Below are 25,665 nucleotides of genomic sequence, written 5' to 3'. Positions count from 1 at the left end.
ACTAGTGATTGAGGGAATAAAAAACAAATACGTAAATAAGCTTAATTTCTTTGAAAGCGTGCCATAGCTTTTATGAAATTGTTTTTTTCAGGGTGATTTAAGATAAGAGCTAAGCTTGTTAATCCTGTTCTATTTTAAAGATTAGATTATGAATAATTGAGAAGGATTAGGACGATGGTTGCAGTTTCCAGACTATAATTCCATTTCATGCGTTCCCTTTTCCCCGTCTCCGGTAGAAGAGATCAGGGAGGGGGCATGGGCTTCTGAGGGGAGCTGTTGCACGATGGTGTCGCCTGGAAGGGCAGGCAGTTAGCTCCGGGGAGTGAGGACTGAAGTCGCTCTGACTGTCACGAGTGGGGAAGGAAGGGCACTGCCCGGCAGCCAGGGCCGGTGTTGTCAGTGACCCACAGAGACCCTGTGCCTCGTTCTGAAAGGGGCTGGCCTTAGACGTGGAGCTGCGGTGCAGACATCTTATGGAACAGAGCTACAGAGAGGAGGCGCACGTTTCCTTCCTAAAGCTTTCCTCCCGTGTCTGTGGTCCTAGCACACTGACCAGACTTCCCAGGAGTAAGAGCCATACTCGTTGTCATGCAGCGGAAATGTACCTCGCTAGGGTGTTCTCACACGGTTGTGTATTCATCCAGTGAGCACTGAGCACTGAGCACTGGCCCACAAGTAGAGCACAGTCGGCATTCCCAACCAGGACAACCCCTTGAGAGACCGCCTTCCGCTGCAGAGAATTCATCGTCTCTGCCAGCCCCAGCCCCAGTGTCCACAGGCCGCTCCCATGGTGAGAACCAGAAGGACGCGTTACACATTTCCAGCTCTCCCTGGGGGTGCTTTGCTGAGAACCACTGAGAACCACTGAACACCAAATATGTTCTGGAGAGATCTGCTCCTTTTAAGGTCAACCTTGAGCAATTTGAGTTTTTTGGGTTTTTTTGTTAGAAAACACTACGTACTTATCATGGACCCGGTCCTATTCTAAGAGCTCTGCAGCTAGGATCTACTGAGCACTCACAGCGAGCCAGCGAGGCAGGCGCTCTCGTCACCCCTGCCTCACGGATGGTGCACGCAGCACAGAGGTGCCGAGCAACTTGAGCTGATGGCCAGCCGCGGGGGAGCGGGGTTCCAACCGCACAGTCAGGCGGTGGAGTGCTCTCACCCGCTCTGCTGTACGGCCTTCCTCTTCTCTGCCTGAAGGAAACTCAGTGCCTTGATGAACTGGGATTCGTTTCAACATAACAGCATTAACACAATTCAACTCAGGAGCCATTAAACTGGAAATCTGTAAATTCTGAAGTACAGCTCAACTGTATGTTTGCAGATAAAGCTCTTCTGAATTTTCACCTTTACCTTCAGAGTCCAAGAAATAGTCCTGTTTCTCACACAGGATGCTATGGCACTCATAGCCTCAGCAGTTTATAAAGGAATATTTCTGAGAGCCTGCAGTTAACGCTCCACATTCGTGAACATTAACTGTGGAATTACGATTCTTTCCAATCATACATGACACGATTGTATTCGTTTCTTAAAGCCACCGTGACCCAGTACCACAAACTTGGTGCCTTAAGACAACACACATTTGTCCTCGCACAGCCTGAAGCCGAGGTGTCTTCCTCCGAAGGCTCTGGGAAGGGCCGTTACCAGGAGTGAAAGCCGCGCTCATGGTCACAAGGCAGCACACGCCTCACTAGACGCATTCCCAGGCAGCTGTGTGTTCTCAGATCCTGGGCTGCTGGCAGTTGCTGACATGGCTTCGCTTGGCACCACTCCAGCCTCAGCCTTCATCGCAGCAGAGCCTTCTTCCCTGGGGTCTTTGTGGCTGAATCCTTCTCTCCTTTATGTTGTGCAGACAACAGTCATTGGATTTCGGGCCCAAGATGACCTCGTCTGACTTGTTACATCTGCAAAGATCCTCTTCCCAAATAAGGTCACCTTCTGAGGTTCCATGCGAACATGAAGGGCCACCAGCTAGTGAGAATACTCCCCACTTCACTGAGTGAAATGCCTGTGAACGCGTCTGTCGGGTGGCATGAGAGAGGGGCTGAAGTTCGCTGTTTTGGCAAGTCCAGGCATTCTGGCATCACTTGTTGGAGACGAGCTGGTCTCTGATCTGTGGATTTGCCTTCGTGCCCTTGTTGAGAATGAGTTGTTCACGGCTGTAGGCTCCCTATTCTGTTCCCTTGATGTATTTGTCCGTCTTTATGCCAATATGACAGTCTTTACAATGAACCTTAAAATTTGATCGTGTTCATTGTCTAACTTTTTGACTTAAACATGCTGTAAAGGGGAGAAATCCCTAGTGACACTGGGGTAGGCAAAAATGTCTTAAACACAACACCAAAAGCACAAGACATAAAGTAGTACGTTGATAACATAGACTCATCAAAATTAAAAAGTTTATTCTTTGAATGATACTGGTAAAAGAATGAAAGACAAGTTACAGACTAGGAAAAATACTTGCAAATTAGGTATATGATGGAGGACTTGTATGCATACTATATATATGTGTATATATATATATATATAATATATAAAATATATTATATATATATATTTTTTTAATGCTTACCTGAGGATATTTTTCCATTGACTTTTGGAGAGAGGGAAAGACAGAGAGAAATATCGATGTGAGAAAAAAATATCGATTGATTGCCTCCTGCATGAGCCCCAACCAGGGTCCAGGCTGGGGAGGAGGCTGCAACTGAAGTACATGCCCTGGATCAGAATCAAACCTGGGACCCTTTGGTCCCAGGTCGATGTTCTATCCACTGAGTCAAACCAGCTAGGGCTTGTATGCATAATATTTAAAGAATGCTTAGAAGTTACCATTGAGCAAATAAACTGATTAAAAACAGCAAAAGATTTAAACAGGCACTTTACTGAAGAAAATATACCTACAGCAAATAAGCACATGCAAGAATGTCAATCATTGGGAAATACAAATTGAAGCCAAACAAGATACCGTCACACACCTATTTCTATGTCTCAGTTTAAAAGGACTGCTCATACCATATACTGGAACCCCTGTACACTCCGAGGGAATATAAAATAATGTAACTACTTTGGAAAGCAGGCCATTTCTTAACATGTTAAACACACACGCCCTGTACTATCCAGGTATTCCACTTCTCAGTATTCACCCAAGAGAAATGAAAGCATTTGTTCATAAAAAGACTTCTACTCCAATGTCCACAGCAGCTTTATTTGTAATAACTCCAAACTGGAAACAGTGAAAATGTCAGTCAATAGGGGAACGGATTTGAAAACTGGGTCACTTCATGCAGGGGACTACTTCAGTGCACGGACTCTTGACGCGTGCTGAGACCTGTGAACGCCCCAGCCTTCATGCCAGGTGAAGGAAGCCAGACAAGTCTAGCACCTAATATGTAATTTATCTATATTAAATCTAAACAATGCAAATACAAAGATCTATAGAAGGCAAATCAATGGTCACCCAGGGATGGAGGTAGGAGGCAGTAAGGAAAGAAGGGGAGGGGGATTACAAAAGGTGACAGGCAACTTTGGGAGTGACAGATGTGTGGTTATCTGGATGGACTTTATTGTTCCACTTATCAAATTGTACACTTAAAATATATACAACTTATTGTATGTCAACCATATCTCTAGAAAACTGTTAAAATACTCTTGAACTATATTATTTAATGACTTTATTTCCATCAATATTAAATGTGAGGATGAGAGAAGTTGTATCCTGTTTATGTGTGGATATACCTGTGTGAAAGTATGTGTGTGTATATGTGTATGCATATATATATGTATAGATAGAGAGCGAGTGTATGAATATGTAATATGAATCCCCAAATCACCTATCATCAGGGCATCACTTCGGATTTGTTTCCTGGGGTGAAGTTGCCAAAGCCAGATTACAATGACTTGCTGATGGCCATCAAAGACAACTGCGAGGCCATGAACTTGCAAATGACCAGTTTCTTTTCTGAGAAGATCCTCCAGATATATGAAATGATGATTGTGCGCCACGGCTTCATGATTGTCGGAGAGCCGTTTGGAGGGAAGACCAGTGCCTATCGCGTCTTAGCTGGAGCCCTAAGTGATATATGTGAAAAGGTCAGTGTGTGATAAGTGCATTATTTTATTATAATCAAGATAGAATCTCTCAGGTCATTTTAAAAGACACTCCAAGGTAGCAACTTGAAATCATGAGACACATGAGTCAGAGAGGAAACAGGAGTGGAGAGGTTATAGGAAGCAAACGGAAGCTCAGCAGATAAAGGCGATGCCACCTGTTTTCCTCTCAACCTTTTACTTCTGTTTTTAAAATGTTTAATTATAAAGGTAGCATGAGGCCATTGTAATAACAAGTCTGGAAACATGAAAAATCTGATGGTTTTGTTTTCATGCTTTTAGGAGAGTATTTATTTTCTGGGTGGTTATAATTGAAATGCAAACTTCTAATACTGGCTGATTGTGGTATTGAATTTGAAATGTGTATGGTTTCTTGAGTGTATTATATGATATGTGTGCATGTATATCTATAATAATAAAAGCATAATTGCTAATTAGACCGGACAGCCGAACGACCTTTCAGACATCATTCCAGATGTCCTTCTGGATGAAGCTTACTGGCAGGGGCCGAGGCAGAGGCGGTTAGGGGTGCTCAGGCAGGCAGGCAGAGTGGTTAGGGCGATCAGGCAGGCATGCAGAAGGGTGAGGGGTGATCAGGCAGGCAATCAGGCGAGTGGTTAAGAGCCAGCGGTCCCAGATTGTGAGAGGGATGTCCGACTGCCAGTTTAGGCCCAATCCCGCATCAGGCCTAAACCGGCAGTCGGACATCCCCAGAGGGGTCCCAGATTGCGAGAGGGTGCAGGTCAGGCTGAGGGACACACCTCCCCCCCACCCACACACACCCATATGCATGAATTTTGTACACTGGGCCTCTAACATATGATAATGAGTATATTATTCAAACTTTCTGTCCTACACCTTGCAGTTGGGTCCACTTTGATATATTAGAGGAATGAGACTGTTTTAAACTCTCCGACTAATATTGCATTTCTGGCTACTGTGTTTTGAATAGTTTTTGCTTCAAATACTTCGGTGTTCATGGCCTGTGTGGGATTTATTATCATTATCTGCTCACTCTCCCCTTCAACCAACATAAAGAGATGTCTTGTCTGTTGCTTGCCTTGCATCCCCTGATCTGAGGGTGATCCCGCAGCCCACATTTCCTCCTGGCATATGTGCTTGCCCATGTCTTTCACTGTCACTGGGTGTCACTGTGAGTTACTTTTTATGGAGAGTAAATAGTTTGATTTTTACTTTCCCCAGGTTGATGCTCTTTATCTTTTCACGGGGGGATTTAAGTTCATTTCTATTTATTACAGAAACTGAGATGCTAGTTATTTCTGTCATCTGTTTCCCTTGCTATACACAGTTATGTTTTCTATAAAGACACTGCTCTGCAAAACGTAAATAAATACATTGATTGATTTCCCCCCTAAGGGCTTAATGGAAGAAAACAAGGTTCAGATCACTGTCCTGAACCCCAAGTCTGTCACCATGGGCCAGCTGTACGGGCAGTTCGACCAGGTGTCCCACGAGTGGTCCGACGGGGTCCTTGCCGTCAGTTTCAGGGCCTTCGCCTCTTCGATGGTAAGTGCTCGCACTTTTGCACGGTTAGGAATCCGTGCTGTTTCCTTCTCACTGATTCCTGACCCTGTCGGAGGTCTCAGGCACACACACTTAGAGCCCAAGACATGCGTTTAGCCCAGAGCCTGCGGCGTTTCTGTGAAGAACCTCCTCCGCACCCCGCCAGGCCAGGGACCTTGCTGGCCAGCGCCTCTGCCCCGTGTGCGCAGAGCGGCCAGGAGGAGAGAGGACGGGGAGGGAACCTCTGGTTTTCCTTTGTTGGGCTACCGCTAGATGGTCCAGGACAGAGCGCCCCGGATCACAGGACCCTGCTGCTCCCTCGAGATGCTCCTCCCGGGCCCGCCCCACTGGCTGCGGGATGCACATCAGTGCTTAGAGGAGAAAGTGCAGGCCGCTGATGTGGCAGAGTTCCAACACTGTCCCTCCCGCGTGTGACAAAGACCGTGGGAAGGCAGGAGACACCAGGCATGTGCCAGCTGCGGCTGCTGTGCCTGGGGGCGGGCATACCTACCCCTGCCTCATTCTGCCCATCTGCTGAGTGGCTGGTGCCCACTGTCGCAGAGAGCTCACAGACCAGTCAATGGTTGCGTGGCTGCCATATGCCACCAGGTTTTCATAGAGTGTGATCACGTGGGAGACAGCTGGCCAAGGCTGGTCGTGAAAGAGAAGGACCCGGGCTAGAGGCCTTTATTTCAACAATCAATCCACTGAGTGCTTCCTGTCTTCTGATGACATGCACACTAAATGGGGGCTCTTTGTCCACCGGGAGACCCGGCCGATCCTGACTCATGAGTCAGTGTTGTAACAGAGCAACATGAATCTCAGCACTGCTCTTATTGCCTGAAGGGCCTGGGGTGATGAGTAGCATAAGGAGAGACTCTCATGGGGCAAGGACCTTGGCCAGGGTCAGGTGCCACCAGTCATGTCAAGGGTAAACACCAACCTGAGGCCCAGGGAGGCAGACTGAGGTCTGGGACCATAGATGTGACTTCTCGGGTCCTCTCGCCACAGTGGATGCCCTCAGGCCCAGGCTAATATGGGAGTGCTCTGAGTCATGTAGGCAGTTACATTATTTATACAGAAATAATCCTGAGATTGCTCCCATCTTATACTCAGCTACATAGTAGCTTATATTACATTTTCCAGGAAGCTATGTCCCATAACTGCGGAGTTGCAGGGAGGCCAAGCAGCTGACCCAAAGGCCCACAGCTGATGAGTAGTGAAGCCCAATTAAAAATGAGGTCCTTTACGCCCAGCCGGTGTGGCTCAGGGGTTGAGCTTCAGCCCAGGAACCAAGAGGTCACGGGTTCGATTCCTGGTCAGGGCACATGCCTGGGTTGCGGGCTTGATCCCCAGTAGAGGGCATGCGTGCGAGAGGCAGCCAATCAATGGTGTTTCTCTAACATCGATGTTTCTATCTCTCTATCCTTCTCCCTTCCTTTCTTTCTAAAAATCAATAAAAACATATATATATATACATACATATATATATTTATTTATATATATTTATATATATTAAAGTGAGGTCCTTCATACTGCAAAGCCCAACATCTCGCCATTACAAGGCAGTGTTTTCCAAAGTGAGTATTGACAGGCGCGGGAAGCCAGTAGCGGGAGGGAAGGTTCACCTCCGAGGTATGGGCCCCTGTCTCTTAGATTCATGCAGTTGCCATAGGGACTGAGGATGTGCTGAGATGGACTCAAAGTGCTCAGCACTTCAACTCAAGTTCTCGTTTGCTGACCTTGAACCAAGGCTCGCCTCTGTACATGAAGAGGCTGACCCAAACACAGAGCCTGTTTCCGCACTTGCCAGCGAATACCTGGCAATGCTGACTGAGCATGTACTACATTCAGACAACGTGCGGGTATTTTGATGTTTCCTTGTGGGACCGTGCGTGTGATGTAGATACTAATGTCCTGTGCCACCAGAGGCAGCTCAGCCCGCGAGGGTGTGTGCTGTATGTGTGTGGAGGGAACACAGCATTGGACTTAGCACACAGGGGAAGTAACCCGCGTGAACACAGCACGGCACAGAGTCAGACACTCCAAATGGAAATGCAGTTTGCCCCGCAGTTATGTTGTTAGCGTATCATACTCCCTGAAACATGTTATATATGAATTCAGAAACATTGAAAAAGATGGAATCTTAAGAAAAGATGCTATATTGTGTCTTGCCCATGACATATGCAGTGTGAGGCAAAACTAGGTTTATAGTTGCAAATACGCAAAACACAGGTTTATTATTATTTATTTATTATTGTATTATTTTTCATACAAACAACTGTAAACCTACTTTCACCCCACTCTGTATAGGCCTCTTCATTTTCTCTCTCTCTCTCTCTCTCTCTCTCCTACATGTTCTTTATTATATATACTTTAGTCACATATGTACTTTATTCAAAAGGTACATTTTACATTTTCATAGTGAAATTAATCTTAAGAGAGCTACATTTTATTTTGAAATATTATTGAACCGTCTCCTCACATTATCATCATCATCACATTTTTGCCCCGCATCCGCCATGTGCGTAACCCAGACACCAGACAGGAAGTGGCTGATCTTCGACGGCCCGGTGGATGCCGTGTGGATCGAGAACATGAACACTGTGCTGGATGACAACAAAAAGCTGTGTCTGATGAGCGGGGAGATTATTCAGATGTCACCGCAAATGAACCTTATTTTTGAGCCGATGGATTTGGAAGTTGCTTCTCCTGCCACCGTAAGTGCTCAGTCTGGACATCTGCTTGTATGTCCGGAATGCTGTCTGTTGCTTCTATGCTCTAGGCCAGTGATGGCGAACCTATGACACGTGCGTCAGAGGTGACACGCGAACTCATTTTTTTTGGCTGATTTTTCTTTGTTAAATGGCATTTAAATATATAAAATAAATATCAAAAATATATGTCTTTGTTTTACTATGGTTGCAAAGATCAAAAATTTTCTATATGTGACACGGCACCAGAGTTAAGTTAGGGTTTTTCAAAACGCTGGCATGCCGAGCTCAAAAGGTTCGCCATCGCTGCTCTAGGTGCTTCCATTGCTGAATCACTTTGGCTTTGAATGAAAAATACTCGTCAACTTCATTTTGAAAGAATCTGTGATTCTCCGGAGCAGACAGACCTGTTGACGTACCTTGACAAATTTGAGTCTGGGTGGTTTTGTTTTGTGTTTTTTTCCTCTTTGTCTGTGATCATTTGGTCAAGTAGGACAAAAATTCAGATCATGAAAGTGAATAAAATTCAGCTTTTCTTCCCCCCAGAGTTTGTGAGGAGCAGATGGACCGAGCCCCATTTCTTTTGTAGGCGTAGCCTGGATGCTAAGCGGTGGTTGCTCTTGCAGGTTTCCAGGTGTGGGATGATTTACATGGAGCCTCACATGTTAGGCTGGAGGCCCCTGATGATGTCCTGGGTGAACCTCCTGCCTGCGACGCTCAATGCCACGCAGAAGGAATTCCTAGTGACCTTGTTTGACAGAATGGTCCCTGTGTCTGTCGAGTTTATCAGGAAGCACACAAAGGTAAGAGGGGTGGGGATTTCCAGACTTAAAAAGTAAGTAGAAAATCCAAATTGCCCACTTGAATGTCTGCTTATATGGTCAACTACTAGATATTAAAATAATTTATCCACGGCTTTGACTAAAGCCTTTTTGCTCATTCAAGTAAAAAAAAAATTTATTCTTATACTTATTCGATCAAAAATAGTTTGAGTGAAGCATCTCAGGGTTTGAGAAAATGTATGGGTGCTAATCTTTTCTCTCTTAAAAAGAATCTCAAAGGCGTACCTAACCACATCTGGGTGAAAATGCTCTAAAATGTTGTCTAATTTCTAAAGGACTATTATATTTTAAGTAGTCTTAAAATGGTGTTTTTTTTCCTACTAAGTTTTTAGCAAATTAATTGCCTTCTCTGAAAGAATTTTTAATGTTTTGGGTATAAAATTGGAATCTATGTCTTTGATTAAGTTAACTAAGCATGGGACAGTGAATTTTTAAACTTGGGATTCAGGGGTTAAAGTACAAACACTACCCCGATGTGGTACCCACAGCTGCCACTCTAGACTAGGGAATCAATGTGTGCCTCAGTTTCCCTGCCTATAAAACTAGAATTATCATGATAGGACCTTTTCGTAAGTACTATGGCTGTTAGAACTAAATGAGTCCAGTAAATATTAGCTGGGACTCTCTTAAGTAGTGCCTAGTTTCAATTAATTTGCTTTATAGACTTTTTTTGCTGATTTTTTAGGAATTATCTCCTACTTCAGATACAAACTTAGTCCGATCCCTAATGAATCTAATAGACTGTTTTATGGATGAATTTGCCGATGAAGTGAAAGTGAGAGAGAGAAATGATCGCGAGGCTTACTCCTTACTCGAGGTAAGGCCCCTTGCCTGTGGCCATGTGATGGGCAGCCATCGAATGCTTTCCCCGGCGCTTCCGAACTCATGAAACTCAGCTTCCCCTGGGATTGGGGCTGGACAATGGGCGGTCGCTGAACAGTGAGAAAGAAGTCAGGGCCCAACAGCAGGTGCTGGTAGGGAAAGGCCTGGCCTGGCAGTTCTGGTGCAACATGAGGTTTGGGTGGAGCCCAGCGATCTTAGATCTGTTACTTGAAATCTAGGCCCACTTGGTCAGCCTCAGAGGTTACCATTCTCCAAAATGCCAGGCACCATTTGGCCATGAGAGCCGCCTCTCTCTCAACTGCCAGATCATAACAGTTCATTGTTTTCCTCCTCCTCAATTTTCTTCTTTTTTGTGAGCTATAAATGTTTAAAATATGTATGTGTGCATATGTGTGTATACATATATATTTGGAGTGAGAAAAACAAGACAATATATCATCTGTAAGCACATATGTAAAATAGAAATAAAGTTATCAACAGACCTTGAATATTCTCTGATAAAAATTCTATATTGCTGATAGTAACGCTTGTCGTGTAGTCAATATGTTACTCTTATTGCTTATATTTTGTGAAATAAATTGTTAATTTGGTTTCAACTAGTTTCCAGAGAGAAACAGTCGGTGAGTAATCTAGTAACAGGTGAACAGTGTCAAAAGTGGAGTCCATAGCTTTTCTGAGCAGAGGCAAGACTGTGTTCGCATTGGCAGTAAAAAGGGGATTTGATTTAGAAACAAGCAAACAGGTTTTCTTATTTCACGGTTGGCCTTGCCATCGACCGTGTTCTGTCTGCCTGAGTCCGGTGAGAAGAAAGCTTGCTGGATGGCAGTTCTAGTTAGGCAAGCAGTGCTCTGATAATTATTACAACAGACAAGCAAAAGAACATGAATTCATTCTACTTTAAAAAATAACACTGTATCTGCCCTAACTGGTTTGGCTCAGTGGATAGAGCATCAGCCTGCGGACTCAAGGGTCCCAGGTTTGATTCCGGTCAAGGGCATGTACCTTGGTTGCAGGCACATCCCCAGTGGGGAGTGTGCAGGAGGCAGCTGATTGATGTTTCTCGCTCATCGATGTTTCTCTCTATTTCTCTCCCTTCCTCTCTGTAAAAAAAAAAAATCAATAAAATATATTAAAAAAAATAACACTGTATCAAAATTTAAATTTAAAAACTATGTATATTATGGGCTGATTATTCCTTATTAAAATACTCTTATATTTATAAAAGTTATCTCAATATTCTTTTTAATATCAAGGTCCTGTATATACTTAAAATATCATGTGATTTTCCAGAGTAGTCATTCTAAGTTTTCACTCTGGCTAGAAATTGCACTTTGCATTGTATTATCTCCTCTGATAGTAAGATTTTTTATAAAGCATGCAGTTTCATTAAAAAAAAAAAAACTAATTGTTACAAAATCTTGAGATAACCTACTCTTGTCTATCAGTTTATTAATTTCCTTTCACAGATATTAATCAGCTAATCTGATTCAAGCTTCAAGGATAGATTGAAGCCATTCTTGAATGCACTCTGTCTTTTCATCTCTCCAACGCAGGGCATTTTTATCTTTTCGTTGATATGGTCCATCGGCGCTTCTTGTACAGATGATGATCGGTTGAAATTTAATAAGATTCTTCGAGAACTAATGGAGGGTCCAATTTCAGACGTAACTCGCAATAGGTTTAAAATACTGAGCAGCGCTGAACAAACGTCTTCAAAAGCACTCACCGTCCCATTTCCTGAAAAAAAAACCATTTATGATTATCAGTTTGTCACTGAGGTAAGAGTTCTGAAGCAGGATGTGCAAGTACCAACCTGGCAGCGTCCCCTCGGAGACACACAGCAACTAATGGCTTTGTGACCACCCTGTCACCCCTGTTTACCGTAAGAGACAGCGTGGAGTGAGGAAGGTGCCCTGGCCTGTGAAGGTCAGACACTCCGGGTTTGAGTCCTAATAAAACCCTTTTCTTTCTGGATGGCCTTGGACTAGGTATCCAATCTCCTTGAACCTTGTTTTTCTCATTAATAAAATGGAATCCTATATAATAAAAGGCTAATGTGCAAATCGACCAAACGGTGGAACAACCAGTCACTATGACACACACTGACCACCAGGGGGCAGATTCTCAATGCAGGAGCTGCCCCCTGGTGGTCAGTGTGCTCCCACATGGGGAGTGCTGCTCAGCCAGAAGCCCTGAGCTGGGCTGACGGCTGGCGAGCGCAGCAGCAGTGGTGGCGGGAGCCTCTCCGGTCTCCGCAGCAGCACTAAGGATGTCTGACTGCCGGCAGTCGGACATCCCCCGAGGACTCCCAGACTGTGAGAGGACAGACTGGGCTGAGAGACCCGGTGAGTGCATGAATTTCATGCACCGGGCCTCTAGTAAATAATAATACCCAATGGGCAGATCGTACTCACTAGGTGAAATGACATATTATGACATGGGCTCCAGCACCAGGGGCTTCCCGGTCAAGGACACTTCGTGGAGGTTCCTGCTGCAGTTGGCATTTCCCAGGAGCTCAGAGGCCCTGCAGGAATGAGCGCAGCTGGGTTAGGAGTGCTCACTGAGCATTTCCACACAGATTGTGCAGTCTCACCTGGCTGGTGTTTGTGTACTTTTTTGTTTTTGTGTAACAGCTCCCATAAGTACTGTCTTGAGGACAAAGTTTAGGAATACATATTATTGAAATATATACAGATCCAAGTGGAGTTGGGCCCACACTGTATTCCCCAGTGGATAATTTCATATCCTCCTTTTTCCCTTAAAAATGAGCACAGCCAGGCCGCAATAGCTCAGTGATTGAGCATCAACCTATGAACCAGGAGGTCATGGTTCTATTCCCGGTCGGGACACACGCCCAGATTGCGGGCTCGATCCCCAGTAGGGGGTGTGCATGAGGCAGCCAATCAATGATTCTCTCTCATTATTGATGTTTCTATCTCTCTCTCCCTCTCCCTTCCTCTCTGAAATCAATAACAATGTATTTTTTAAAAGTATTTATAACATAAGATTCCCTGTTTGGCTGTTTATTATAAACAGGGAGTAGGAAGATGGGACCCATGGATAAAGAAATTGGCAGACGCCCCTCCAATTCCTAAAGATATGATGTTTAATGAAATCATTGTACCTACTCTGGACACGATTCGCTACTCGGCGTTAATGGAATTGTTAACCACCCATCAAAAGCCATCAATATTTGTAGGACCCACTGGAACTGGGAAGAGTTCTTACATTATTGTAAGTATTGTAGAAATTTTAATATTGAAATGTGCATGGTATTCCTAAGAATTTTTTAAAGCCACATGAAATAGTAGAGTTAATATTTTTAAATACTCGAATATTTTGATGTTGGAGCTACAAATCATTTTTGTGTAATTGCCTATTTATTTTAGAAAATTGATTTATTTTAGAAAAATATATGATGCCATTTTATATCACTATATTACTGTCCCTTTTTAGGTATTTTAATAAAAATAGCTTGTCCAGGATGAAGAATTTTATATCTCTTGAAAAGGTGTTTTAGTTAATTATACTTGACATTTAACTTTATCAGTTAGTATCTGAATGGTTACTGTGTAGTAATAAGTAATGTAGTAATTTTACTAAAAAGTTTTAGTGATTTTTAGTAATTTAGTAATTTTTCTTAATGATTTCTGGAGTCATACCCACTGTGTGTCAGTTAAGAAATGCTAGCTGCTGTGACAGATGCAGCCCCAGATCTCAGTTGCTTTATGCATCCTGTTTAGGGTGTTCCTTGAGGTTAGGAGGTCGTATCGATCAAAGACCAGTTCTTGTCTCTAGTTTCAGGTTTCTGAAGATAAAAGGCTGGAATTAGTCAATAACCCCCAGCCTTTTGCAAGGCAAGTCCAAGTTTCCCAGGGGCAGCTGGGCAATGTGGGAGATAAGAGGGCCTAAGTCTTCTGACCTCCCTTCTAGATGACTGCATTCTAGATGATTCCACTCCAGATGGCTCCATTCTAGATGACTGCATTCTAGATGACTGCCTCAGCTGCAGGGGCCATCTGTCCCCTGTGTCAGAGACCTGTGCCGGGCAGGTGTCCCTGTGGAGTATCTGAAGGACCTGCCCGTCTGCTCCTCTCAGAGGGACGCTACCATGGAAGCCTGCATGGTAGCAGGCAAGAACGCATCAGCTGAGAGAGCACCACCTTAGAGCCAGCGAAGTAGGACTTTGGCCCCTCTGCCTCTGTTCTGCTGCTTCCCAAACCCCAGCTGTGGGAGAGGAAGGAAACCCGGCAGCAGGTGGAGGGGAGCAAGGAGCCATCAGCAGTCGCTCCCACTGCAGGTTCCCTGTCAATTCACACCCCCACACCCCCAGATGATGACAGTACCTGTTTTTCCTCCTTTATTTTAATTTCATCATTTAATCCTTTTGGAATACATTGGGGTATATAGTTAAGTAATTGTCCAGGTATCATCTATATTTATAAAAGCCTAATATGCAAGTTGTCCCCTCAGGAGTTCAATGGGGAGACCGGGAGTTTGCTTGCTTGCTATGATATGTGCTGACCACCAGGGGGTGGTGCAGAATGAAGGAAGGCCCCAGCTGGCAGCTGGCAGCCAGGGAAGGGAGGCCCCGGCCGGCAGCCGGAAGGCCCCCATAGGCCCGGATCACCGGCCAGGCCTAGGGACCCTAACCGTGCACATATTCCAAGCACCAGGCTTCTAGTTTATTAAATAATGTCTTTCCCAACAGATTGAAATGGCACCTGTGTTACAATCTAAATGCTGCCTATACGAGGGAATATCCCAAAGCAGAGAGGGGAGAAGTTTAGGCTGAGATTTTAAATCATGGTGTTGGTTTGGCCTGCACTTAAAAGAAATGACTGAGATATCAGTTATTTACCTGAGATATCATCAAGAGTCAGGGAACGGAGACTTGACGTGGTGAATGGAAAAAAACAAAGCCCTTTGTCATTTGTACCCCCATCGAATCCAGTCCCAGCAAAAACAACATTGCTTTTCACAAAACTGAAAACATACTTTGCATTTTATTTCATAATCTGCGTTTTTCTACCTAATGTATTATAAATATTTCCCTACTTTATTCTTCTTCTACAAGATGATCTGTAGAACACAACATCTTGATTAGCAATCATGGTAATTGCACCCACTTTCCAGTGAATTCCATTTCAAAAATACAATTGTCTTATTTACGCTTCCTCACTTACAATCGGATAACTTGGTATTTAAGTGGAAAGATAATAAGCTATGTTACAAGGAACATTGATCCAGAGAGCTACAGATGGCAGTCTAAGGTCCTGCCCCGTCCCTGAGACCTCACAAGTCTCGTAACCTCTCAGTTCCTGTGGCTCCACATTGAGATAGGATGTGTAATGTACATGGTGGTTCTGGACATCAGAGTAGCCGAATGGATGGTGCCTGGACAAAAAGAGACGCACATCGACATGGCAACTGTTCTTTCCATTGATTTCCTGCCCTTGTGCATGGCTAAGATCCTCTCTTGTTGCGTGATATATATTTCGTTTATTTTAAAATGCCAAAACGCAATTCCAACTATGGTTCATTTTATTATTTTCTATTATATAGAACTTTCTTTTAACTCAAATCAATAAAGAAGTCTACAAGCCTCTGCTAATTAACTTCTCAGCACAAACTACAGCAGCTCAAACTCAGAACATCATCATGTCAAAGTTGGACAAAAGAAGAAAGGGAGTGTTTGGTCCTCCTCTGGGCAAGAAAATGGTAATTGCTCTGTTTCTGTACACATTACCCGGCACATGTCCTAGTCAGGCATGCTGCTCCACTCAGAACACAAAACCACGTGTGCTGGGGCATGGCACCTTTTTGTACAGTTTTTACAATATAGACATTTTTATTGATTTCAGAGAGGAAGGGAGAGGGAAGAGAGAAACATTAATGATGAGAGAGAATCATTGACTGACTGCCTCCTGCACGCCCCACATTGGGGATCGAGCCCACAACCCAGGCATATGCCCTGACCGGGAATCGAACCATGACCTCCTGATTCATAGGTTGATGTTCAACCACTGAGCCACACTGGCTGAGCTACAGTTTTTGTGTTCTTTTTTTCTCACAAATTTTGTTTAAGAAATTTCCTTAAAAGTGTGTTCATATTTGTATGTGCATTGTGGGTGAGGCAGCATGACATTAAAAGCAAGCAGCTGCCCTTTAAATTAAAAGTAGACTATTCATCCGGGAAATTATCTACCTTCCCAATTCTCTCATTAACATTTTTACTTCGCAGAGTCTTTGCTGCTTGCTTTTCTAGACCCATAGGTACCCCAGTTATCAATTGACCTACCTGTGTTCCCTTACTAAGAACACCCATCCCAACTGCACTCTCCCCACCCCAGGTTATTCTCAGTTTACAAGCACACCTTTCTTGTTCATGTTAATTAATGCATTGAAGTTGTACCAGGGAAAAGGAGAAGGCGTATTGAGAAACAAATTGGAGGAGAGGATTAGTAAGGCCTAAACTCTTAACCTACAAGGTTAGTGAGAAAACTGTCCCTCTGTTCCTTGGGAGCATGGATGCCAAGGGGTATAATAATTGATTGGAAAAGAAACCATCACTTCCATACCCGCGCTCTACAAAGTGGCGGTCCGATTCTTTGCCTCAACATTATTAACACAGCAGGACACTCTAATGAGATGGTAATCTTTCCTAATCCCTCTTCCCTTGTCACCCTCAGGTTGTCTTTGTAGATGACGTCAACATGCCTGCGCGGGAGGTGTACGGGGCTCAGCCGCCCATCGAGCTGCTGAGACAGTGGTTGGATCACTGGAATTGGTACGACCTAAAGGACTGCTCGATGATTAAACTAGTGGACGTTCAGATCATGTGTGCGATGGGACCTCCAGGTACACGTTCTAAGCTGGTGCTCATTAAGATTGAGCGTCACTCTGGCCGTATCTAAAGAGAGAGCTGGAGAAAGAGGCACCCAATGGGACGATCTGAGGCGCAGTGCTCCGTGTCTATACTTCCTGTGTGTACATGCTGTGACCTCAGGGAGTGTTCCCCAATGGTCAGCGCTGCAGAGTGGGCTGCCCTGGTTGGGGGCCGTTCTCCCACCAACTCTTCCGAAGCCCTTTCCTCCCATCGTATGAGACTTGGTCCCCATTTCCTGTCCTTGCCTCCGCGCAGCTTGTGTCTGTTTCGTTCACTAAAGTTTCAACGGTACAGTTTCATATGAAACATCCTTGCTTCAGAGACCACTTCCCTCTCCCCAACCTTGCCCCATGCCCGTGAGGCCCTGGATTAGACAGGTAGTGGAGAGGGATTTAAGTAGGAAGTGGCCAAAGAGTTAATTCCTAGAGACCCTTGACATTTTCCGAGAGAAATGGATAGCCCCATGGGAATCTCCATGCGGAGGAATGTCATATGCTGGCATATCTGCAGTGGCTCGGCTCACCTACCCGGACAGCTTTCACTGTTCTTCTCCTGAGCTCTGGTATTGTGTTTTTAAAGTTCCCTTTCTCAGTTTACCGCTTCTTCTGTCCATCTCCCTGGTTTTGCCTCTGAACCCTCTCACCTTCATCTGACCTGTAGTGTGGACAGTTTGCTGAGTCAGTAATTGCTCTCAGCATTCTCTTCTCCGCCCCCCCACCCCTCAACCTCTCTGAAATAAAACTATTGCTCCTGGGTCCCAGGCTTCGTTCTGCTCTGCCTCCCCGCCACCCCTGCGAGCCAGCCCCTTGTGCCACGTGCCCACTTTTCCAGCCGCTGCAGAGACTGGACAGGAAACCAGGCTGGGTCCGAGGCAGCTTTCCCTCCAGGAGCCCATGTGCTAACAATAACCCCATTCCTGCATGTTCTCTGGGCGGAAGGGTGGGAGGCGGAGCGGGGGATGGACCTATCGGAGTTCCTTCTGGAACCCTGTTGTCATCTTCCTAAACCTGCCAGAGAAATCGGTTCGTTAGGAGCCGCTTAATCCCTGGACATGCACAACCGCGTTAGTCTATCGACTAACACCTGACACATATTCTTGACATTTTCAGGGGCAGAGCTGTGTGTACAATTCAGTGATAACAATAAAACCTAGATTTACCATTCTAAACAAACATAGAACATGGACCGAGTTATTGTTATGCAAAATATATGTTAGAGATATTATACACTTTAAAAATCACTTTTTTTAACCAAGATCTCATGACAGAATCCCTTCAAAACACAATTGCAATGTGTCATGTATTTAAAAATGATAATATCCATTTTGTAAAATGATGTGTTACACTATAAGTCAGTTATTGCAGCCTCATACTTGAAAATGTCATCATTATTTCATGAAAGTGAGACAATCCCCAATTTTTTTTTAAAAAAATGGGAGAAGCCAGGGAAGTAGCCACATACAGGAACCGTTGGGAGATTCACTGAAGATCCGGGAAGAGAATCGGGCTGCCTGCGGAGGCTGTGCTGAATCTCAGGCAGGCGGGAAGGACCCCAAGGCTCGGCCATTCAGGGTTTCTGTGTATTAACATTGCATAAAATCGCCTCTGAATATCTTATTGTCATGAGGATGTTCACCGTTTACTGCTTGGGGCTCTAAGTCCTGGAGAAGGTGGCCGGTGGCTCTGTTGGTAACATAGATCTGACCCCAGATTTTCTGTAAGTAATTGAACTCATTCAGATAATTCAACTAGAAAACAAAATCTTGTATTTGAGGGGGATACTTTTTGAGGTCAAAGTTACCCAAAACAACTGATTATTCTTAATTTCTCAGTGTGCCATACATTTGTCCATCTTTTGAGTTATCTGGTGCTCTAAGATATTAGAGAAAAATACGCTGGTTTCTATTAGCAACACTGTTAAGCGTTACCTTTTCGATATATAGGTGGTGGTCGGAATCCGGTGACTCCTCGATTCATGCGGCATTTCAATGTTATAACGATCAATGAGTTTAGTGACAAATCCATGTATACAATCTTCTCTAGAATCTTAAACTGGCATTTAAAAACCTGGTGAGTAATTTACAGTGTGTTTGTTTGTTTTTTCATTAAGGCAGCATAAAACATTTTGAAAATATACCAATATAAGTGGTGCTCCTTAAACTTTTCCACAAAAGCATCCTAGAGGAGGAAAAGATAATGGGTACCATTGCTCCCATCCCCCTACTCCCCACTGTGCCCATCTCCAGGTTATGGGAACATCCCAAAAAGGAGCCAGAGTAGCTTTCTTTTTACGTGTGTGTGTGTGTGTATGTGTGTGTGTGTGTGTGTGAAGCTTTGGATTTTAGCCTAAAAATCCATACAGCCCGGCTGGCATGGGTCAGTAATTGAGTGTCAACCTATGAACCAGAAGGTCACAGTTCGATTCCCAGTCAGGGCACATGCCCAGGTTTCTGGCTCGATCCCCAGTAGGGAGCGAGCAGGAGGTAGCCAATCCATGATTCTCTCTCATCATGCATGTTTCTCTCTCTCTCTCCCTCTCCCTTCCTCTCTGAAATCAATTAAAAAATATAAAATAATAATAAATAAAAATAAAATCCGTACAAATTTTGCATTCTGCGGTTTAATATGTTCATGTGGGAATATTTTGAATTTCCACCACTAGTGCGATTAGCGAGGGGAAGGCATGTCGGGTCTACCCTGTGACTGGGATGCTCTAGAACCCGTGCGCTCCCCAGGGCGTCCCTGTCCCAGTGGGCGTGCAGCGTGCGGCCTGCGCCCTGGGAAGGTGCTCCTCGCAGCTGCGCAGAGCCAATCCCGCCCCCTGAGCAGCACGCGTCTGGGGTCCCTGGGGTCCAGCCTCTGGAAGTGCCATTCCCTGCCCCCGCCAGGAGGATGGAGGACGGCAGCTGGGTCCTTGTCAAGGCAGAGGTTAAACACAGACAGTTTTTCCAGATGAATATTCTCCCCATGTTCTTTCCACCCCAATCATGCCCTTTGCCCCCCTTTTTTATCCTATTTAACTCTCCATTTAACTTTCTTTTTAAATCTTTTTTTTTCTTTATATACTTTTTCTTCCTTTCCTCTCTTTGAAAATACTGTTTCACCTGTGTTTTTTGTGGATTCTGTCTGTAAGCAGTTGAGAATGCCAGGGAGTGAAAAGGGGCGGAACTTATCTGCTCAGTGGATCCTGGACTTGAGCTGTATCGCCTGGGCTCGGTGGTTGGCTATCACGTCCCCTTACTGAAGTGATTTAAAGTCCGTTACATTGGTTCTGCTGCTCGTGGAGTTCCGCTGAACACACAAATACAGTAATGAATGGAAAGTCACTTAGAAAGAAGTGAAAGTTCCACCATTATTATAAGAAATGCTAATTCTATAAGCTAAGCCAATTGCTTTAGTCGGAATAAAAGTTTTGTTAGGCATGCAAAATGTTTATGTGTCAGAGTTCTGTATTTGCTGACTTTTTTCCCTTTTCATTTAATCCTTTTTAAGTTACAAATTTCCAGAGGATTTTCTAACTTTGACCGCCCAGATTGTCAACGGTACGATGATTCTGTACAAAGAGGCAATGAAGAACCTCTTGCCTACCCCGGCCAAGTCGCACTACCTGTTCAACCTGCGGGACTTCTCCCGTGTCATTCAGGGCATTTGTTTGTCCAGACCGGAAACCACGGCAACCAAAGAGGCCATTAAGCGTCTCTGGGTTCACGAGGTGAGCGTCCGTGTTACTGGAATCTGATCATGCAGAAAACAAAGACCTTCCTCATGCCAACCTCTGCGCAAGAAGAAATGCAGTGTGCTGTCTGTCATGACGAAGGTCAATCAGCAAGATGATTTTTATAATGTTTCACACTCATATACTTTATGCTGTTTTAAATGGGTTGTCTCTCCTTGCTAGGCATTCCTGTTGACCTAAGTGACTTAATCTTTGTTAGTTTGACTTCAAACAATTTTGAGGAGGAACACTTTTTGGCCTGTTTTTTTTTTTTTAAATATATTTTATTGATTTTTTACAGAGAAGAAGAGAGAGGGATAGAGAGTTAGAAACATCGATGAGAGAGGACATCGATCAGCTGCTTCCTGCACACCCCCCACTGGGGATGTGCCCACAACCAAGGCACATGCCCTTGACCGGCATCGAACCCGGGACCCTCAAGTCCGCAGGCCGACGCTCTATCCACTGAGCCAAACCCGTCAGGGCTGGCCTGTTTTTTTTTTTTATGAGAAGTGAATGTATTTACTTTCATTATTTACTCAGAGTTTGACTGGCTGCCGAAAGAACTGAAAGCAAACCAGTTTGAAGAGCATGGAAACCATATACAATTATACTTACCTTCTCTTTGGGAACAGGAATGTGGGTGAACATTTTCTTGTACAAGTTTGTGCAGGGAAGGAAGGAGACACAGTGAGAGAGAGAGAATACAAAAAATAACACATCAAAAACCATAGTGCAATATTTTTAAAATAGGCAAAGGCTATGAGAATTTGGGGGTTAGAGTGCTTTTCCATTTTAATACGTAAATAATAGGGTTACTTTAATTTTAATGATGTAGTTAAAAAATCCGGAAAACTGGGATGCACTGCTATGTTAAAACGATGTGCTACAGAGACATAGATTTCAGAGGGTCTTTTAAAATTCTGTTTCTGTGGGCTTTCTAGTCTACAGGTTGAATTCCTAAATCCTCACACCTTCAACTTTATGCCCAAGTGAAGGTCCATTCCGCTTGGAAGTTCCGGCCACAGCAAGGTCCCTGTAGGTGACTCTTGGGGAACGTCTGACCGGCAGATTCTGCCTTCACTCCACTGCAGACCACTTAGTACCTGAGTGGGATCCACGCTCTGGGGCGGGGACACAGGCTGCAAGTCTGGGAGGTCACCTGGGTACCATAAATAATGCTGCAAGGTGGGCAGGGAGTGAGATGATGTTGTTGACCTCCTGGAAGGAGTGCATTGCCTGTGGCAGCACTTGATCATGGCCACATGGTACTCTGGGAAGCATCTAGCCCTCTCCCCCTCAGGCACTCGGCTCTTGATAGTCCTTCTTCCTAGAACATTCTGAGCCCCATTCTCCACAAGGCTTCCCCACTGACCTCCTCAGATATCCACTGACCGGGGAGGCTCGCCTTGGACCATCCCTCCCCCCACTCTATAACTCCTTATCATCTTGCTCTGTTCTTCATACCTGAATGCCACCTGATACCATCTCTATGTTTGCTTACTGATGGTCTCTGCTGGAATAGAAGTTTTCTGAGAGCAGCAGCTTTATTTATTCACTGCTTTCCCCAGTGCCTGCGGGTGTTTGACAATCTTTGGGAAACACTGCATTAGGATCTTACTAAGTTCCATCTAGATAATGATATGCTTGAGTCATGCTTAGGCACTGGCGTCTGATGAGTGAGGTGGGTTTAACTCAGCTTCCTCTTCCCCTGGGGCTATTGCACGAGGTCTTCAGTACCTCCATCCAAGGAGTGACTGTTGGCATGTGTTGGGAAACTATGCTGTTTCACAGAAAAGTAGCTGTTGAACTTGGAGTACGGGGAGGCTGCAATCATATCATTTGCACCATTATGTCATCCACTTGTCAATAGTGAGAATGCTGAACTCATTCTTGAACACGTTAAGTTGACTGCAGGGCAGTCTGTAGTAATTTTAATTCTCAAGTTCATGGTTTTTACACCTGTTGTCATTTTGTTTTTGCATCTGTGAGACTTACAAGGCAGGTATTACTACTTCCATTGTAGAGATGAAGAAGGTGGTGTAGACAGGCCGAAGTGATTTCCCCCAGATGTCAGGCATTTTGCTGACAGGAATCTGCATTGCTTATATGTCTATGTATTTGTCTGCTAGTGCTGCTATAACATAATACCACCGACTGAGTGTCTTAAACAACAAGTTGATTTTCTCTTAGCCCTGGAGGCCAGAAGTCCAAGATCAAGGTTCTGGTGAAGGGTTTCCTTTTGACTTGCAGATAGCTGCCTTCTCACTGGGTCCTCACAGAGCCTTTCTCTGTGTGCCTGCGGGGAGAGAGAGTCCTGCTGTCTCTTCCCCTTCTTAGAGGGACACCAGTCCTATTGGATGAGGGCCCCACCCCATGACCTCACTTAACCTTAATTACCACGGTAAAGGACTCCTCTCCAAATACAGTCATGTTGGGGTAGGGCTTCAACATATGAATTTAGGGGGGACAGAGATCAGTCCAAAACAGACTGTGGCCAAAGGACACGCACACCACTTTGAAGAAAGTTATTTCACGTAGCAAGTCTGGTTCACTATTTCTTACAGCCGCATAGCATGTGCCTCTAGCCAGAGCTCATTTTAGTAGATTGCCTTCTGCAATGACTTACAACAAAAATAGTTTTAAAATGTCCCAAATAAGCTTGCTTTCCACAGAAGACATTTTCTCTTTTTCTAGAATATGTGCTTTTTAAAAAATAGTATCTAGTGATTCTCCAATAATTTTCAAACTGCTATCTAGCTTGGAGAACGGAAGGCCACGGTACAGAAGTTGGAAAAGCCTCGGTGCCAGTGTCCAGCTCTGTCTCATCCGAGTGACCAGCAGAGGCAGTCGCTTCTAATAGTTTTTCCTCTCTAGTCCTTCACACTCTTTCCCTAGTCTTCACAGCCTCTCTGCCATCTGCTTCAGTCCCCCCCCCCCCGCAATTACCTTTACTCATTGAAAACTGCATGCAACTGTGTAGTATCTCATATGTGTATGATCAAACAAATGTTTAAAATAAACATGATCATGAGTGAGTCTAATTGTTTAGATATGCTTTTAATAAATCCCATTCAAATTTCCTGAGAGTACTTTTTATATTACTTGAGATTAGCACAGAAATAGTAATAATAAAAAAAAATAGAAGAGTCCGTTTCTAAAGCTGGTTTTTAATGATTTTCCAGGTCCTTAGGGTGTATTATGATCGCCTCCTGGATAATGCAGACCGACGTTGGCTTATCGAGTACATTCAAGAAATTTTGACACATCATATGTATGAAAATTTTCATGAGCTTTTTCAACATCTGGATTTCAATGATGATGGCGTCGTGGAAGAAGATGACTTACGCAGCCTAATGTTTTGTGATTTCCATGACCCCAAGAAGGAGGACACCAACTACAGAGAGGTTGAAAATGTGGACCACCTCCGGATGATCGTGGAGACCCACCTGGAGGAATATAACAACATGAGCAAGAAGACCATGAGCCTCGTCTTGTTCCGATTTGCCATCGAGCACATCAGCCGCATCTCCAGGATCCTGAAGCAGCCTCGCAGCCACGCTCTTCTGGTCGGCGTGGGAGGCAGCGGGAGGCAGTCTGTCACCAGGTTAGCGGCCCACATGGCTGATTATTCCGTCTTCCAGGTCGAAATCACGAAGGGCTACGGTAACACCGAGTGGCACGAGGATCTAAAAGTGATCTTGAGGAAATGCGCTGAGGGCGAGATGCAGGGGGTCTTCCTGTTTACAGACACTCAGATTAAAAGGGAGTCGTTTCTAGAAGATGTCAACAATCTTCTCAATGCGGGGGAGGTGCCGAATCTCTTTGCGTTAGATGAGAAGCAAGAGATATGCGAGAAGATGCGCCAGCTCGACCGCCAACGGGATAAAACCAAACAGACCGATGGCAGCCCCATCGCTCTGTTCAACATGTTCATCGATCGCTGCCGCAGCCAGCTGCACGTCGTGCTGGCCATGAGCCCCATTGGGGATGCCTTTCGGATTCGTCTGAGAAAGTTCCCGGCTCTTGTTAACTGCTGTACCATTGACTGGTTTCAGGTATTGCCATGCACATTTTTGATAGATTTCTAGAAATGTTGATTCTCTGTCATGACAATTATTGTAGACTTCCCCCCCCGCCCCCCAGAAAAATGTAGTTTTAACAGAATTTTGTGATCAATAATACTATCTGATTTTATGAAATTACTAGAGGCCCAGTGCACAAAATTCCTGCAGGATTGGGCCTAAACTGGCAGTCGGACATCCCTCTCACAATCTGGGACTGCTAGCTCCTAACCGCTCGCCTGCCTGCCTGCCTGGTGACTCCTAACCACTCTGCCTGCCTGCCCGATTGCCCCTAACTTCCTCTGCTTGCCTGCCTGATCGCCCCTAACCACTCTACCTGTCTGCCTGATCGCCCCTACCTGCATGCCTGCCTGCCTGATCACCCCTAACTGCCTCTGCCTGCCTGATCTACCTTAACCACTCTGCCTGCCTGCCTGATCGCCCCTAACTGCCTCTGCCTGCCTGATCTACCTTAACCACTCTGCTTGCCTGCCTGATCGCCCCTAACCACTTGACCTGTCTGCCTGATCGCCCCTACCTGCATGCCTGCCTTCCTGATCGCCCCTAACTGCCTCTGCCTGCCTGATCTACCTTAACCACTCTGCCTGCCTGCCTGATCGCCCCTAACCACCTCTGCCTCAGCCCCCACCATGGCAGCTTGGTCTGGAAGGACGTCCAGAATCCCATCCAGAAGGTTGTTCGGCTGTCCAGTCTAATTAGCATATTATGTTTTTATTATTATAGATAACTCAAGAAATCATCATAATAGAAAATCATTTTATTGCTAGAGTATGCAGTCATTAACCTCAATATACCTTAGAAAGTCTTAGGATAAATTTGTGTATCAGTCAGCGTCCGGTCAGGGAAAGACAGGGCACATTGGAAGGTGTCACTGGGGAAAGCTGAATGAAAAGACTCTTCATGGAGGTGTCGGCAGGGTGGAAGGAAATGAGAGGGAAGGTAGA

At 44.8% G+C, this 25,665-nt stretch overlaps 1 protein-coding gene across 1 annotated transcript in view; it reads left to right on the top strand.

Annotated features, from left to right (window-relative positions):
- DNAH7 (dynein axonemal heavy chain 7) overlaps nt 1-25,665 on the top strand; it is a gene marked incomplete at its 5' end in the record, with an annotated part of 152,623 nt that overhangs the window by 63,397 nt on the left and 63,561 nt on the right. The window contains 12 exons of the mRNA XM_081095597.1: nt 3,844-4,092; nt 5,488-5,637; nt 8,172-8,354; nt 8,975-9,151; nt 9,876-10,007; nt 11,587-11,811; nt 13,070-13,267; nt 15,599-15,754; nt 16,726-16,894; nt 18,865-18,991; nt 20,414-20,633; nt 23,822-24,694. Of these exons, the coding sequence (XP_080951723.1) occupies nt 3,844-4,092; nt 5,488-5,637; nt 8,172-8,354; nt 8,975-9,151; nt 9,876-10,007; nt 11,587-11,811; nt 13,070-13,267; nt 15,599-15,754; nt 16,726-16,894; nt 18,865-18,991; nt 20,414-20,633; nt 23,822-24,694 (2,859 nt within the window). The remainder of the gene's footprint in view (nt 1-3,843; nt 4,093-5,487; nt 5,638-8,171; nt 8,355-8,974; nt 9,152-9,875; nt 10,008-11,586; nt 11,812-13,069; nt 13,268-15,598; nt 15,755-16,725; nt 16,895-18,864; nt 18,992-20,413; nt 20,634-23,821; nt 24,695-25,665) is intronic.

The sequence above is a fragment of the Myotis nattereri genome, assembly GCF_964212035.1.
Source record: "Myotis nattereri genome assembly, chromosome: 7".
Taxonomy (NCBI): Eukaryota; Metazoa; Chordata; class Mammalia; order Chiroptera; family Vespertilionidae; genus Myotis; species Myotis nattereri.
Note: the sequence above shows the minus strand (reverse complement) of the source record. Positions and strands in the feature narration are given on the sequence as shown.